Source organism: Oncorhynchus tshawytscha, linkage group LG05, assembly GCF_018296145.1.
Source record: "Oncorhynchus tshawytscha isolate Ot180627B linkage group LG05, Otsh_v2.0, whole genome shotgun sequence".
In the NCBI taxonomy this organism is placed as follows: domain Eukaryota; kingdom Metazoa; phylum Chordata; class Actinopteri; order Salmoniformes; family Salmonidae; genus Oncorhynchus; species Oncorhynchus tshawytscha.
Genome location: NC_056433.1, coordinates 57,101,983 through 57,118,678, shown reverse-complemented (window position 1 = coordinate 57,118,678; position 16,696 = coordinate 57,101,983). Strand labels below are relative to the sequence as shown.

General features: G+C 48.0%; 1 protein-coding gene across 2 annotated transcripts in view; it reads left to right on the top strand.

Annotated features, from left to right (window-relative positions):
- The window catches only part of adamts10 (ADAM metallopeptidase with thrombospondin type 1 motif, 10), a 54,665-nt gene that overhangs the window by 20,563 nt on the left and 17,406 nt on the right, over positions 1-16,696 (top strand). The window contains exons 8-17 of one of the 2 annotated variants that reach the window (XM_042322129.1): positions 741-784; positions 1,199-1,304; positions 3,186-3,332; positions 3,494-3,635; positions 4,362-4,469; positions 4,551-4,696; positions 5,147-5,210; positions 5,528-5,639; positions 13,339-13,472; positions 15,332-15,455. In XM_042322129.1, the coding sequence (XP_042178063.1) occupies positions 741-784; positions 1,199-1,304; positions 3,186-3,332; positions 3,494-3,635; positions 4,362-4,469; positions 4,551-4,696; positions 5,147-5,210; positions 5,528-5,639; positions 13,339-13,472; positions 15,332-15,455 (1,127 nt within the window). The remainder of the gene's footprint in view (positions 1-740; positions 785-1,198; positions 1,305-3,185; positions 3,333-3,493; positions 3,636-4,361; positions 4,470-4,550; positions 4,697-5,146; positions 5,211-5,527; positions 5,640-13,338; positions 13,473-15,331; positions 15,456-16,696) is intronic. The other variant, XM_042322130.1, reaches the window with a different exon arrangement.

The window sequence follows — 16,696 nt, the reverse complement described above, 5'->3', positions numbered from 1 at the left end:
TTTGGGGATGCTTTTCTGCAAAGGGGACAGGACGACTGCACCGTATTGAGGGGAGGATGGATGGGGCCATGTATCATGAGATCTTGGCCAACAACCTCCTTCCCTCAGTAAGAGCATTGAAGATTGGTTGTGGCTGGGTCTTCCAGCATAACAACGACCCAAAACACACAGCCAGGGCAACTAAGGAGTGGCTCCGTAAGAAGCATCTCAAGGTCCTGGAGTGGCCTAGCCAGTCTCCAGACCTGAACCCAATAGAAAATCTTTGGAGGGAACTGATAGTCCGTATTGCCCAGCGACAGCCCGGAAACCTGAAGGATCTGGAGAAGGTCTGTATGGAGGAGTGGGCCAAAATCCCTGCTGCAGTGTGTGCAAACCTTGTCAAGAACTACAGGAAACATATGATCTCTGTAATTGCAAACAAAGGTTTCTGTACCAAATATTAAGTTCTGCTTTTCTGATGTATCAAATACTTATGACATGCAAGGAAATGCAAATTAATTACTTAAAAATCATACAATGTGATTTTCTGGATTTTCATCTCTCACAGTTGAAGTGTACCTATGATACAAATTACAGACCTCTAAATGCTTTGTAAGTAGGAAACACTGCCGATTTTGCAGGTTATCAAATACTTGTTCTCCCCACTGTATGTTTTAGTGTGAGTGCGTGTCAGGGTGTGGACGCACCGACTGCCAGAGTATTCATTTTAGTAAACGGTTTATTTTCCTTCCTGTTCCCAGGTACGACATCTGCATCTACAAGAACAAGCCATGTGGAACCCTAGGTAGGACCTTTGGTTAAACCTGCCCGCACAGCCCAGGGCTAACCCTGGGCACACACTGCACACACAGGCTGCTTGTTGGGAAGCACTGGGCTTCAGTGTCAGACTGTATATAATCTAGCGATGCCAGGGGAGGGGATGTGACTCAGGAAACTGCCCTCATTTGGACTTTGCACTCCCTCACTATTAAGTACCTACCTACCATATCTCTGCTGCAGCATGACTGACCAGCATGACTGACCAGCATGACTGACTAGCACAGTCTTCAAATGACATGTAGATGCAGAATTGTAGGTTTTAGTTAAGCATGTAAATGTATGTATTTTTTACTTGTATCACCCCTGTATGTGCTTCAGAATGCATGAATTGGAATTGACATGTATGTTAGAGACCGTATTGTGTGTCACTCTTTCCCAGGTCTAGCTCCAGTGGGGGGGATGTGTGAGCCAGAGAGGAGCTGCAGTATCAACGAGGACATCGGGCTGGCCACAGCTTTCACCATCGCCCACGAGATAGGACACACGTAAGACGCTCACCCACATCACCTATATCACCCTAATGTCCCTCATCACTGGGGCCCTGACTTGTCCCTGACATTCAGGGCCCCAGTAACAGTTATAGTCTTCATCACCTTTGACAAACCCTTTGGTCTTTAGGCTCAGCTTCTGCTTTATGGACCTTGGCTGTTTCAATAAACCACTCTTTCATTGGTGTTACCTGTGACCCCTCATAGGAAACCCTGCCTCTATCCTGGCTTCTGCCCCAACCTCTCACCCAACTCGCCCATCCCCCCACCCCTGTGCTGACCTGGGCTAAACTGGCCCTGCCTCTCACCCAACTCGCCCATTCCCCCCCACCCCTGTGCTGACCTGGGCTAAACTGGCCCTGCCTCTCACCCAACTCGCCCATTCCCCCACCCCTGTGATGACCTGGGCTAAACTGGCCCAGCCTCTCACCCAACTCGCCCATTCCCCCCACCCCTGCGCTGACCTGGGCTAAACTGGCCCAGCCTCAGTGTGAGATTGCTGTTAGATTAGAGCTGTACCAGAGGGAGAACTTACGTAACTATCAGTTATTTCCATCAATTTTTTATATTTTTTATTTCACCTTTATTTAACCAGGTAGGCTAGTTGAGAACAAGTTCTCATCTGCAACTGCGACCTGGCCAAGATAAAGCATAGCAGTGTGAACAGACAACACCGAGTTAAACATGGAGTAAACAATTAACAAGTCAATAACACAGTAGGAAAAAAAAGAGTCTATATACATTGTGTGCAAAAGGCATGAGGAGGTAGGCGAATAATTACAATTTAACAGATTAACACTGGAGTGATAAATGATCAGATGGTCATGCACAGGTAGAGATATTGGTGTGCAAAAGAGCAGAAAAGTAAATAAATAAAAACAGTATGGGAATGAGGTAGGTAAAATTGGGTGGGCTATTTACCGATAGACTAGTTACAGCTGCAGCGATCAGTTAGCTGCTCAGATAGCAGATGTTTGAAGTTGGTGAAGGGGATAAGTCTCCAACTTCAGCGATTTTTGCAGACTTTGCTGTCTGCTAAAATCTGCACAGGCCCAGTTCCGCACTCATGGTGTTAATATGATTTTAACAGGGAGAGGATGTTTGAGCAAATACACAACTTGTTAATAGCTTTATATTTTCTTTGTCATATTTATAACAATTTACGAGTGTGGCTGGTACCGTATATCATTCTGGGCCTACCTCCGGGCCTGGCAGTGGGCATGGCTTTTGTGCCTTCCCTCCAAGACACTTTGTTTTACTTGCTGGCCTGGCGTACCAGCCGATCTGCCTCACTTAGTCATGCATACATATTTATCTAGGCGTATGCCTGAGTAACATCGGACATGCTCCACTGGACATGCTTGTCATTTCCAAACCTCCTCAGACCCTGCCATGAAAGAGGATTCTGTTAGATTTGCTCTGATATTTTACTTTCAAAAGCCATGACTTGGTATCATTTTTGAAAGTCCACTAAGTAATTGAGTGTGCCATTTACCTACGTGTGGACAGAGGCCTCTGAGGTATTTTCACAGGTGGCAAACCCATTGGTGCTCCTCCCTAATGGCTAGTCCAGGTACCTTTGAACTGGATGGGGTGCTTGTACCCTGGGGCTGTCTAGACGGTGGGCCTTGTCTTTTACAGTGCATATGGAAGTCTGTCAGACAGAGAGAGCAGAGCACAGAGACACTTTGCTGTCTGTTAAAATCTGCACAGGTCCAGTTCCACACTCATGGTGTTAATATGATGTTAACAGGGAGAGGATGTTTGAGCAAAACATTTCCTTTTACTCGATACATCACCAATACCCCCAATAACTTTTGCACTCATGCTCAGTCATCCAGGAGATATATCAACGCAGTACCATCTGTCTCCCTGCAGGTTTGGGATGAACCATGACGGAGTGGGCAACGCCTGTGGCTCCCGCAGTCAGGAGACAGCCAAGCTGATGGCTGCACACATCACCATGAAGACCAACCCCTTCGTCTGGTCCGCCTGCAGCCGAGACTACATCACCAACTTCCTGGAGTGAGTCTGACACTCACCTCCAATACACAGGATATTAAAGGGAGTTGCAGGGTTTGTTATGTGTGGACCGTGGGATAGATTAACTAGCAAAGTACATTGTGGGTGAGGTCCATGTTTGTTGGGCCCGTTTTAATTCTAGTCTCCTGTTTGTTTCCCTACAGCTCAGGTATGGGTTCATGCCTCAACAACGTCCCACCGAAGCAGGAGTTTGTGTACCCCACCACGGCCCCCGGCCAGGCCTACGATGCAGACGAGCAATGCCGCTTCCAGTACGGAGTGAAGTCTCGGCAGTGTAAATACGGGGTACCTACTCACCTTCCTCTTCTAACTCGCCTGATAAGGCTGTATGGTCCTTTTTAGCTGACAGATCCATTCAGTACTATGTGTGTGACCATGTAGAAATGATACTGACCCAAATCTTCTGATCCATCAGTACCACGTGCACCGTATGTCCTCTCCCGCCTTCCCCTACTCCAGAGCAGACATGCGTCTCTCCTCTCCACCGTTTGTAGGCCAGCTCTCCTCCTCTCCGGCATATCTCTGGCTCTCTGCCCACTGTGATCAGTGCAGCATGAAGGCAGACAGAGTAGCCACTAGCCACACTGCTATTTATTTGTCTCCTAGCTAGAGTTGACATGTTCTTTTTAACCAGTCCCATTGGTTTTTGGCCCCATGTTGAAGAGTTTATGAAGAACTCTTGTGCTATCTTTATTGTATGACATATTTTTATTAGATGGTCTATTTTATTGGCCCGACAGCTGAGTGAACAGACATCTGGCACAAAATAGTACTTTATAGTGTCATTATCATTGATACTATGCAGTCAGTACAATAACTTATGGCACTGTATTTTATTGCTGTTGTAAAAGCCTTAAATACATTAGCACCACAGAGCCCAGAAGTAGTTGAACCAACCGCTGGTGCCGTCTGCTCCGGGTCAGTAGGCCCTCTTGGCTGGGCTCATCAGGGCCTGTTGTCTCTATATGGTCTGAAATGGACACACTCTGACAGCTCTCCCTGTGTCTGCAGGAAGTCTGCAGTGAGCTGTGGTGCATGAGCAAGAGCAACCGCTGCATCACCAGCAGCATACCCGCTGCAGAAGGAACCATCTGTCAAACCAATACCATAGAGAAAGGGGTAAGCACTGGAATGTTCCATGATCAGCAGAAATGAGGGGGGTGTTTGGTTTTTATTTCATTAGTCTTCTGTGTGTTACAGTGGTGCTATAAGAGGGTGTGTGTGGCCTACGGGACCCGGCCAGAGGGCGTGGACGGCGGGTGGGGTCTCTGGACCCCCTGGGAGGAGTGCAGCCGTACCTGTGGGGGAGGAGTGTCCTCCTCCATCCGCCACTGTGACAGCCCCAGGTGAGTGGTGCTGCAGATGGATGGGGATGTGGATCTCAACTCTGGCCATAGGACGGACGGTAGGCAGTGAATTCACAGCCACTGTAGAACTGTAAAGCCATTGGGTTGTGTCTGGCTGGCTCTTCCTAACTTGTTTGTGGAGGATGCTAGATGCCAGTCTACCACCAATCATTTTAACATCCCACTATAATCACCCACGTGCAACAATGACAGCCGTATTAAAGGATATCAACATAGACCGTGGCAAACTGACTTTTTCCTGGTGTTTTTACTGAGGAGTTAGTCTAATTGACTTGGATAGCTGAGTAATAAAAATACAGACTGTCAGAGATTGAAGCAGGGTGGTAGAGCGAGGCTAGCCAGGCGGGAGGAGAATAGAGCCCAGTGTGATTGGGGAGTTATTGTTCAATTGCACTCAGATGTGTTTTGCCTCTGCTTTTCTGGTTCCAGGCCAACGATTGGTGGAAAGTATTGTCTGGGAGAGAGGAAGCGCTTCAGATCGTGCAATATTGACGTGAGTGGGGAGCAGAGCAGAGTGGAGAAGTAGCTCCCTCTGAGAGGCCTACAGTACCATCACCATACTCATCCTGGCCCGGCCCAACTCTACAGCTTTCAGACTGACCTAATTAACAGCAGCCTGCCCAGCCCAGAACTAATTCCCTCTGTGTGTGTGTGTGTGTGTGTGTGTGTGGTGGAGTGTAGAGGCTTACTTTAAATGACTGCTGGGAGCAAAAGAGACAGGGGAGGGGATAAAGAGGATGTCTGATGTTGAGAGGCCTGAGATTTGACTGACACAGAGCTGATCTCTGCCCCTCTGTGTGTCTGTCTCAGGAGTGTCCTGCAGGCTCTCAGGATTTCCGGGAGATTCAGTGCGCCGATTTCGACAACGTTCCTTTCCGGGGGAAATTCTACACCTGGCAACCCTACAGAGGAGGTGCGTACAGTAAGTCTGTGTGTCCCACCCTCCTCCACAGCAGACTGGGATACATCATTACAGAGGTAACTACACTGTCTGCTCGGTGGTCATTTCAGGTTGAAAACGTCTGCAGATATGGAGAAAGCTGACACATCTGCCTGTGAGTTCACAGAGCGAATAGTGCAGCAAGCACATGGGGAGAGCTGAGCAGGAGAGTGCTGCCAGACCGTGGGCCCAGAAAGGGAAGAGGGGAGAGCTGAGCAGGAGAGTGCTGCCAGACCGTGGGCCCAGAAAGGGAAGAGGGAGAGCTGAGCAGGAGAGTGCTGCCAGACCGTGGGCCCAGAAAGGGAAGAGGGGAGAGCTGAGCAGGAGAGTGCTGCCAGACCGTGGGCCCAGAAAGGGAAGAGGGGAGAGCTGAGCAGGAGAGAAGAGAGGAGAGACGAGGAGAGGGGAAGGCTGCAGACAATCTCCTGTCTGGCTAGAATTCCTGTGCTTGATGAGCGCTGCTCTGGATGCGAAAGATAAATACTTTCGACGACATAGCTGCTTTTAATCTACCAGTCCAATAACATAATGGCTTACAGAGGGGCCCTCTCCAACTCCAGGCAACAAGTGCTCCTTTCATCAAGTCAGCTGATTTTACAATGGAAATCCCTTGCAGCTGTTAAAATACGAGTTGTGCCACAGTCTGCCCTGCGTTAGGGCCATATCACACATCCCAGCCCCCTTCTCTCTACTCACTCACTCTCTTTCTACATTCCTCCCTATTTCTCCCTCTCTTTTCTGCTTTCTTTCCCTCTCTCTCTTGCTCTTTCCTCTCTCCTCTCTGCTGCCTCTCTCTTTCCGTCTGTCCTGTAGTTGGACACCTCTAGCAGACCATCGGGCTCGGCTCAGACAGCCAAGGATAGTTCATTAAAAAAAGCGTGCAGCGTTTTAGCAGTCATATACATTTTTTTTCTGAGGCATAAGCCATCCACATTGTTGCGCTTGGTCCAACAACTTTCGCAGGCTGCCTTCCTTCAGCAGGCCCCCCAAGTCAGTCAGCCCCCATCCATCCAGCCTACAAACCTGCTTAGCTTCAGACTGGAGGCAAGCCTGCCAAAGCACAGTACCATGGGAGTTTGAGTTTTCCATCATCCCACAGCTTTGTTATCCGCAAGCCTCACAGGCAGCACATACTGTACCTGTTTCAGCGGTGCCAGCACAAACAGAGCCCAAAAGAGATTTAAACAACTTTTCAAACAGTGGAACTAGCTGGAAATGGGTATACTTGGCTTGTACACAGCCGTGGCAGTATTAGATGATTTGTCACAGCGTATAAAGTGATATGTTAGACTATGGGCTGCTCTCCCAGCTCACAGGGGTGTTGTGGGCTGTGATGCCAGAGCACCCTGGCTAAGAAAGGCTTCATGGGAGGCCAGTGGAAAGGCACTCTGCTGCCTGCCTGGTCCTGACTGCCAGCTGGTTCCACTGTGCTGCCTACCTGGTCCTGACTTGTCAGCTGGTTCCACTGTGCAGCCTGCCTGGTCCTGAATTGTCAGCTGGTTCCACTGTGCTGCCTACCTGGTCCTGCCTTGTCAGCTGGTTCCACTGTGCTGCCTACCTGGTCCTGACTTGTCAGCTGGTTCCACTCTGCTGCCTGCCTGGTCCTGACTTGTCAGCTGGTTCCACTGTGCTGCCTACCTGGTCCTGACTTGTCAGCTGGTTCCACTCTGCTGCCTACCTGGTCCTGACTTGTCAGCTGGTTCCACTCTGCTGCCTACCTGGTCCTGACTTGTCAGCTGGTTCCACTGTGCAGCCTGCCTGGTCCTGAATTGTCAGCTGGTTCCACTGTGCTGCCTACCTGGTCCTGACTTGTCAGCTGGTTCCACTGTGCTGCCTACCTGGTCCTGACTTGTCAGCTGGTTCCACTCTGCTGCCTGCCTGGTCCTGACTGCCAGCTGGTTCCACTGTGCTGCCTACCTGGTCCTGACTGCCAGCAGTTCCACTGTGCTGCCTACCTGGTCCTGACTTGTCAGCTGGTTCCACTGTGCAGCCTGCCTGGTCCTGAATTGTCAGCTGGTTCCACTGTGCTGCCTACCTGGTCCTGACTTGTCAGCTGGTTCCACTGTGCTGCCTACCTGGTCCTGACTTGTCAGCTGGTTCCACTGTGCTGCCTACCTGGTCCTGACTTGTCAGCTGGTTCCACTGTGCAGCCTGCCTGGTCCTGAATTGTCAGCTGGTTCCACTGTGCTGCCTACCTGGTCCTGACTTGTCAGCTGGTTCCACTGTGCTGCCTACCTGGTCCTGACTTGTCAGCTGGTTCCACTGTGCTGCCTACCTGGTCCTGACTTGTCAGCTGGTTCCACTGTGCTGCCTACCTGGTCCTGACTTGTCAGCTGGTTCCACTGTGCTGCCTACCTGGTCCTGAATTTTGCCCAATTAACACTTATTTCTACTCTCACATGACCAGAGCCTGGCCAGGTTATAAAGCATGGAAACTGTGTTGACTAAAGGGTGGTGGTAAGTAAAGTGAGAAAATGGCTGTGTTGTGATGTATGTGTGTTGCATTGTGTGTTGCATTGTGTGTACGTGTTTGTGCTATGTGTTGGGTCGGCCCATAGAGCAGATGTGCTGGCGTTTCTGTGCTGAGACATTGATTGGCCTTGTCAGCCAGTAAGAGAGCTCAGTGTGGTCGCTGGCATGCTCTGGAATATGGAATAAATGAGAGCACCTGTCAGTGCACAAATAACACCCTCTTTCCTTCTTTCCTCTCTCTCTCCCTCTCTTTCCTCTCCCCCTGTCCGTTTTTCTGCAAGTCTGCAGGATTTCCACATTCCAGTTTCCCAGGGAATTTGCTGAGAGTTGCACTGTTTCTGTTAGCGCCCTCTCCTTTTTGTTGTGAGCGTTTGACCCCACCGTGCTGTTAGCGCCCTCTCCTTTTTGTTGTTGTGAGCGTTTGACCCCACCGTGCTGTTAGCGAAACCAAGATCCTCAGAACCCACAGCCCTGATCAGTCCCAGACCTTAGGTGGTAGAGGGGTGGCACAGACAAAGAGGGGGCCGAGGGGACAAAAGGGTTGTGTCTGTGTGTGGATAGAGGGAGTGAAGGGGGGACTTAATCACAATCAGCTGCTTGTTCTCTTGATGTTAGCAATCCAAACTGTGCTCTCTCCCCTCTATAGCCCCTCCACCTCCCCACTCTCCTCTCTGTCTTTGGCACCCGAGTCCTTACAGCTGTGGGAGAACAAACTGTGTCGAACCCAAATCCCATTAAAATACCATGCGTGGCCATCAGACACATTAGAGCAGCCCGGGGTTTTCTCAGTAATGGAGGGGAATGGCTGGAGTAATTGTGTTGTCTTCACCCAACAAGAGGCCTCACGGCTGAAAGTGCTAATAAAGAGCGAAGTGGAAGCGATTTGTTTTCGTGTTGTGTAATGTTGTAAACTCGACACAGCAGCAGTGCAGCTCAAAATCGCATTGCGTAAATGTGTTTGAGCAATGAAATGGTGTGAAAGCCAGAGTGTATGCCATTTAAAATGCTGAGTCTGGTGTTGTCTCTGCTTGATGCTGCAGATGGGATCCTATAGACCAGGGGTGGGGAAACTCCAGTCCTCCAGGGCCTGACTGGTCTCACACTTTTCTCCATCCCTAGCCAACACAGCTGATTAATCAAATTCTGTTTATCAAATTCTGCTTATCTGTTCATATATGCATAGTCATTTTAACTATACATTAATGTACATACTACCTCAATTGGCCCGACCAACCAGTGCCTCCGCACATTGGCTAACCGGGCTATCTGCATTGTGTCCCGCCACCCACCAACCCCTCTTTTACGCTATGGCTACACGCTACTGCTACTCTCTGTTTATCATATATGCATAGTAACTTTAACCATATATACATGTACATACTTGTCACGCCCTGTGACTAGGGTGTGCGTTCTGTTCTTTTTTCTATGTTTTTGTTCTATGTTTTGTATTTCTGATTTTGGCCTGGTATGGTTCCCAATCAGAGGCAGCTGTCAATAGTTGTCTCTGATTGAGAACCATTCTTAGGCAGCCTGTTTTCCCGCTATGGGTTGTGGGTAGTTATTTTCTGTTTAGTGTGTTTTGCACCTGACGGAGCTGTTTCGGTTGTTTCTTTTGGTCCTTGTTGTATTTAGTGTTCAGTTTATTAAAATAATGATGAACACTTACCACGCTGCATATTGGTCCGATCCTTCCAACTCCTCCTCAGAAGAGGAGGGCGAAAACCGTTACAATACTACCTCAATCAGCCTGACTAACCAGTGTCTGTATGTAGCCTCGCTACTGTTATTTTTCACTGTCTTTTTACTGTTTTTATTTCTTTACTTACCTATTGTTCACCTAATACCTTTTTTGCACTGTTGGTTAGAGCCTGTAAGTAAGCATTTCACTGTAAGGTCTACTACACCTGTTGTATTCGGCGCACGTGACAAATAAACTTTGATTTGATTTGAAATTGCATTCTAAACTGAAGATCATGATTAGGTGACTATTGGAGTCAAGTGTGTTAGCTGGGGCAAAACTGATGCCAATCAGGCCCTCGAGGACTGGAATTGCCCACCCCTGCTATAGAGGACCAGCTGCTTCTCTGGTCAACTCAATCTAGCTCTTAATCATGCTACTGTATGTGTTGTTTACCAAAAGTATTACTTGACACCTAATGAAACATACAGCTCTCAATAACCTCTGACTTATTTCTGATGGTATTTTCATGTCCTTCCCAAAACACCAAACATCTATGCGATTCTATAGAGGACCTTCACAGTTGTTCCTCTCACCACCAGCCTGTACTGATGACAACAGGCAGGATGGGTCCATGGACTTATGCTTCTTACGCCAAATCCTGACTCTGCCATCAGCATGACGCAACAGGAACAAGGATTTGTCAGACCAGGCAATGTTTTTCCACTCCTAAATTGTGCAGTGTTGGTGATCACATGTCCACTGGAGCTACTTCTTCAATGTTTTTAGCTGATAGAAGTGGTACCTGGTGTGGTTGTCCGGCTGTAATAGACCATCCGTGACAAGGACAGGCGAGTTGTGCGTTCCGAGATGCCGTTCTGCACACCATTGTTGTACTGTGCATTGCACTGTGCTGTTATTTGTCTGTTTGTGGCCCTCCTGTTAGCTTGCACAATTCTTGCCATTCTCCTTCAACCTCTCTCATCAACAAGCTGTTTTAGCCCACAGGACTGCCACTGGATGTTTTCTGTTTGTCGCACTATTCTCAGTAAATCATAGACACTGTCGTGTGAGAGAATCCCAGGAGGGTGGCTGTTTTCGAGATACTGGATCCGACACGCCCGGCAACGACGATCATACCACGCACAAGTCTCTTAGGTCACTCGTTTTGTCCATTCTAATGTTCAATCGAACTGTAACTGAATGCCTTGATGTCCGTCTGCTTTATATAACAAGCCACGTGACTCGCTGTCTGTAGGACCGATCCATTTTTGTGAACGGGGTGGTGTACCTGTCCGGTGAGTGTATTTTGTTTACCCAAGAGTGTCACAAACAATGAATGAAAATAACAATGCACAGCTCTTCTAAACCTCTGACATGATGGTATTGTCAAGTCTGGGTATTTGTTGTTTACCCAAGAGTATTACGTAACAACTTATGAAACCAACAGCTCTAAGCCTGTGTTTACAGGCCAATTCTGATCTTTTGCTCAGTTATTGGAAAAAGAACTGATCTGATTGGTTGAAAGACCAATTAGTGGAAAATATCAGAATTGGACTGCCTGTGTAAACCCAGCCTTAAAAACTGACATGATATTGTGTTTACGGACATATTCAATCAATCCCAGTCTGTTGTTCCCACATGCTTCAAGAGGGCTACCATTGTTCCTGTTCCCAAGAAAGCTAAGGTAACTGAGCTAAACGACTACCGCCCCGTAGCACTCACTTCCGTCATCATGAAGTGCTTTGAGAGACTAGTCAAGGACCATATCACCTCCACCCTACCTGACACCCTAGACCCACTCCAATTTGCTTACCGCCCAAATAGGTCCACAGACGATGCAATCTCAACCACACTGCACACTGCCCTAACCCATCTGGACAAGAGGAATACCTATGTGAGAATGCTGTTCATCGACTACAGCTCGGCATTTAACACCATAGTGCCCTCCAAGCTCGTCATCAAGCTCGAGACCCTGGGTCTCGACCCCGCCCTGTGCAACTGGGTACTGGACTTCCTGACGGGCCGCCCCCAGGTGGTGAGGGTAGGCAACAACATTTCCACCCCGCTGATCCTCAACACTGGGGCCCCACAAGGCTGCGTTCTGAGCCCTCTCCTGTACTCCCTGTTCACCCACGACTGCGTGGCCACGCACGCCTCCAACTCAATCATCAAGTTTGCGGACGACACAACAGTGGTAGGCTTGATTACCAACAACGACGGGACGGCCTACAGGGAGGAGGTGAGGGCCCTCGGAGTGTGGTGTCAGGAAAATAACCTCACACTCAACGTCAACAAAACTAAGGAGATGATTGTGGACTTCAGGAAACAGCAGAGGGAACACCCCCCTATCCACATCGATGGAACAGTAGTGGAGAGGGTAGTAAGTTTTAAGTTCCTCGGCGTACACATCACAGACAAACTGAATTGGTCCACCCACACAGACAGCATTGTGAAGAAGGCGCAGCAGCGCCTCTTCAACCTCAGGAGGCTGAAGAAATTCGGCTTGTCACCAAAAGCACTCACAAACTTCTACAGATGCACAATCGAGAGCATCCTGTCGGGCTGTATCACCGCCTGGTACGGCACCTGCTCCGCCCACAACCGTAAGGCTCTCCAGAGGGTAGTGAGGTCTGCACAACGCATCACCGGGGCAAACTACCTGCCCTCCAGGACACCTACACCACCCGATGTTACAGGAAGGCCATAAAGATCATCAAGGACAACAACCACCCGAGCCACTGCCTGTTCACCCCGCTATCATCCAGAAGGCGAGGTCAGTACAGGTGCATCAAAGCTGGGACCGAGAGACTGAAAAACAGCTTCTATCTCAAGGCCATCAGACTGTTAAACAGCCACCACTAACATTGAGTGGCTGCTGCCAACACACTGACTCAACTCCAGCCACTTTAATAATGGGAATTGATGGGAAATGATGTAAAATATATCACTAGCCAATTTAAACAATGCTACCTAATATAATGTTTACATACCCTACATTATTCATCTCATATGTATATACTGTACTCTATATCATCTACTGCATCTTTATGTAATACATGTATCACTAGCCACTAACTATGCCACTTTGTTTACATACTCATCTCATATGTATATACTGCACTCAATACCATCTACTGTATCTTGCCTATGCCGCTCTGTACCATCACTCATTCATATATCTTTATGTACACATTCTTTATCCCCTTACACTTGTGTCTATAAGGTAGTAGTTTTGGAATTGTTAGATTACTTGTTGGTTATTACTGCATTGTCGGAACTAGAAGCACAAGCATTTCGCTACACTCGCATTAACATCTGCTAACCATGTGTATGTGACAAATAAAATTTGATTTGACCTATTTGTATAATGGCTTACGTGGAGACCAAGAGACGTAGGATTGTGGGTTTAAGTACTTCTAGGTTACCCTCCCACCCCAAATTTACTGCAGAATCTAATCTGGGATCTATTTGTGTTTGTATTGAACACTTGTCTTATGTTCCCCTTCTCTGTGCTGCTCTGTTGTCTAGGTGGAGTGAAGTCCTGCTCTCTGAACTGCCTGGCGGAGGGATATAACTTCTACACAGAGCGTGCTCCGGCTGTGGTGGACGGGACCCCATGTCGGGACGACTCTCTGGATGTCTGTGTGAATGGAGAGTGCAAGGTGAGACTACTCCGTCCTTTCTGTCCTCTCCTCTCATTTAACTCTCCTCCTGGTTGTCTTCTTAAAGTAGTATTGCCTTTCAGATGGTGTTGCTCACTGCTCACACAAACGATGCTGATTGTTCCCCCATTCTGTTTTTGGATGGCTTCAGAGCCTGTCAAGAAGCAGCGTGGCTTTGGACTGGGAGGGGAGGAGGGAAAAATGAAATACTCTCGCTGAATGACACCAAACCACAAAACATCTGAATTGTTGTTTTGGGGTTTCCTGCAGCTATGTGGAGCAGAGCTAGATTTCATTAGGCAATTGAACGGCCATCCCTCTCTCCTCTCTTGGGCTTTGTTTGGAGCTGTCTCAGGGCCTGGGCACATGAAGTGGGTGTGAGTGGAAGTCTCTGGGCTCGTCCAGAATGAGAGAGGAGCCTGTTTATCAACTATTCTCCTCTCCTCTCTTACTTGGTTCTGTTCTGTGTAGCAGGAACTCAGTGACCCTCCAGCTCAGCTGGCTGCACGGCTAGCTGCTAAATATATTCACTTCAGCCTCTCTCTCCTACACTCGGTTTCTTATTCACCCTCTCTCCCACTCTCTTTCCCACACTCTGTTTCTTATTCACCCTCTCTCCCACTCTTTCTCTCTCTGTTTCTTATTCACCCTCTCTCCCACTCTCTCTGGGTCTATCATATTCTGGTATTCTTCCTTCTCATCCCTCTCTTTATCTCTTCATTTCTAGAACTCAGGGAAAGAAACAATCATACTCTCCTTCTCTCATTATTTCTCAGTTTCTATCTCCCAGGTTCTGTCTCATTCCTCCCGTCTCTCTCTTATATTTATGGTGCATATAAAAAGGAGAAAACAGTGAGGAGAAAAATGTAAGTATTGTTTGCAGCCTCATGGTGGTTAGGATCCAGAGAGTAAGAGATTTATTTGAAGCGAGCAAGGGAGAGTGAGTGGAGAGAGAGAGAGAAGTGTGTGTGCTTGGAAACACATGCGCAGGCTGCGGCAGGCTGGCTGCCTGGCCTGGCCCAGGCTCACCAGGGGACACGGCCCAGAGCCCAGTCTGAACTGAAGGGCCAGGGCCCGGCCTGGAACAAGTCCTGCTATTACTAAGGGGAAATAGCTTCCACATTGATAGTTAATGGAACCTAGACTTGCCTGGGTCAACAGGGTTTAAAGTGCCCCAGGGTTGCTCCATCCATCCAGTCACATGTTAGAGTTACTGTACAGGGCAGGAGTTAATTTAGACCAACATTTGTGTTGGCTTGAACCTTATGTTGCTATTTGGTATTTTTTTGTATTTTATTAGGATCCCCATTAGCTGTTACCGAAGCAGGAGCTACTCTTCCTGAACAGCTCAAGGTCAAAACTATATCAATTTTAAAAAGGCAAACGTAGCCTACATATCAGTACATACACAAACTTATTTAGGTCAAATAGGGGAGAGGCATTGTGCCGTGAGGTGTTGCTTCATCTTTTAAAAAAAAACAGGTTTGCTTTTCATTTGAGCAACATGAGATGGAAGGGAGTTCCATGCAATAATGGCTCTATATAATACTGTACGCTTTCTTGAATTTGTTCTGGATTTGGCAACTGTGAAAAGATTCCTGGTGGCATGTCTGGTGGGGTACGTGTGTATGTCACAGCTTAGTACAGGTTGTGTCTTATGAATGTTTCCTGTAGAGAGGGTGTGTTGACATCCTGTGGTGTCAGTATTTTCATTAGGCACCTGGGAAACATTTCAATCAGCCTCACTTCTGTTGCTGAAAGGACAGTGTGCTTTCTGCTTTGCTCTCTATAGGAGCTAGTGTCTGTGTCTGTGTGCCTCTGCCTGCACCCTCTGATCTATGGCCCTTGTCTCCCCGCAGCACGTGGGCTGTGACCGGATCCTGGGCTCGGATGTGCGGGAGGACCGCTGCCGTATCTGCGGGGGTGACGGGAGCAACTGTGAGGCCATAGAGGGCGTCTTCAATGACTCCTTGCCTGAAGGAGGTACAGTTTAGTATACAGAACAGAAGTCTATTCACCACAATACTGCTAGGAAGGAATCTTAACCCCGTTCTTTGATGCTTACTGCACAATGATGGTCTCTACAGTTAGGGTGGTAGTGTGCCTCTCTCTCAGGCTGGGCAGGCGTGGACAGACAGACACTGGGTGGACTGTTCTGTTCCAAGACTTGGCAACAGGACACGTCTCTCTCTTTAAAAGACCCTGATTGCTGCGTTTCTCTGTCCTCAAACTCTCTGCTCCCTCCAACACCACTTCTAGAACAGGCCAATAACACATATCTCTCAATTAGACTTGGGAATAAAAATGAAAAACACAAATAAAATGTCAAAGAAGAAAGGGCCTGTGTTTTGGACCAGGGAGCTCGAGCAACTTTCTGAGAATGAGATTTAGTTAAGTTTGAGAGATCCATCGAGAAAGATTATGCAACCAAATAGTTTTATGGAAATTCAAACAATGTGTGCATGCATTTGGATTCTGACACAAGCTAAATATGTGTTGGACTACTGCCTTGCAATGTGAGTTAGGAGTCCTCAGACATTCTGAAAGTAATGTATAATTATCTGTTCACATGCGAGCTCTCTAGTTGCATGATCTGCATACTGTACCAGTTAATCATATAGAGTTACTGGTGAATATCTTGCCCTGCCAACCCCTTTCCCTCCCTCTCTCCCTCCTGTAGGTGCATAATGACCTTTTATTTCAGTACCTATTTCAGTCTAAACACTTTGGCCCTGATTAATGGTCTGTGATTAATTCTGTGGAAACATGTCAGGGGAACTGATACAGCCCAGCCAGGCTTACAGATGATGCCAGGCACAAGAATTAGCCATCACCATCTCAAAGAAAACCAAGCCGTTGTCGAGGGCTTGTGGTAGGCTCAGTCTATAGACACTCCAGAGGTCTCGATTCCATCATAGTGACAGTTGGAGGGCTTGTGGTAGGCTCAGCCTATAGACACTCCAGAGGTCTCGATTCCATCATAGTGACAGTTGGAAGGCTTGTGGTCCTCTGTCCTATTAGAGAGCCGTGGGTAACATCACCCTGCAGGTACATGATACTGCACTAACCCTAATGCCTAACGTCACCCTGCAGGTACATGACACTGCACTAACCCTAATGCCTAACGTCACCCTGCAGGTACATGATACTGCACTAACCCTAATGCCTAACGTCACCCTGCAGGTACATGATACTGCACTAACCCTAATGCCTAACGTCACCCT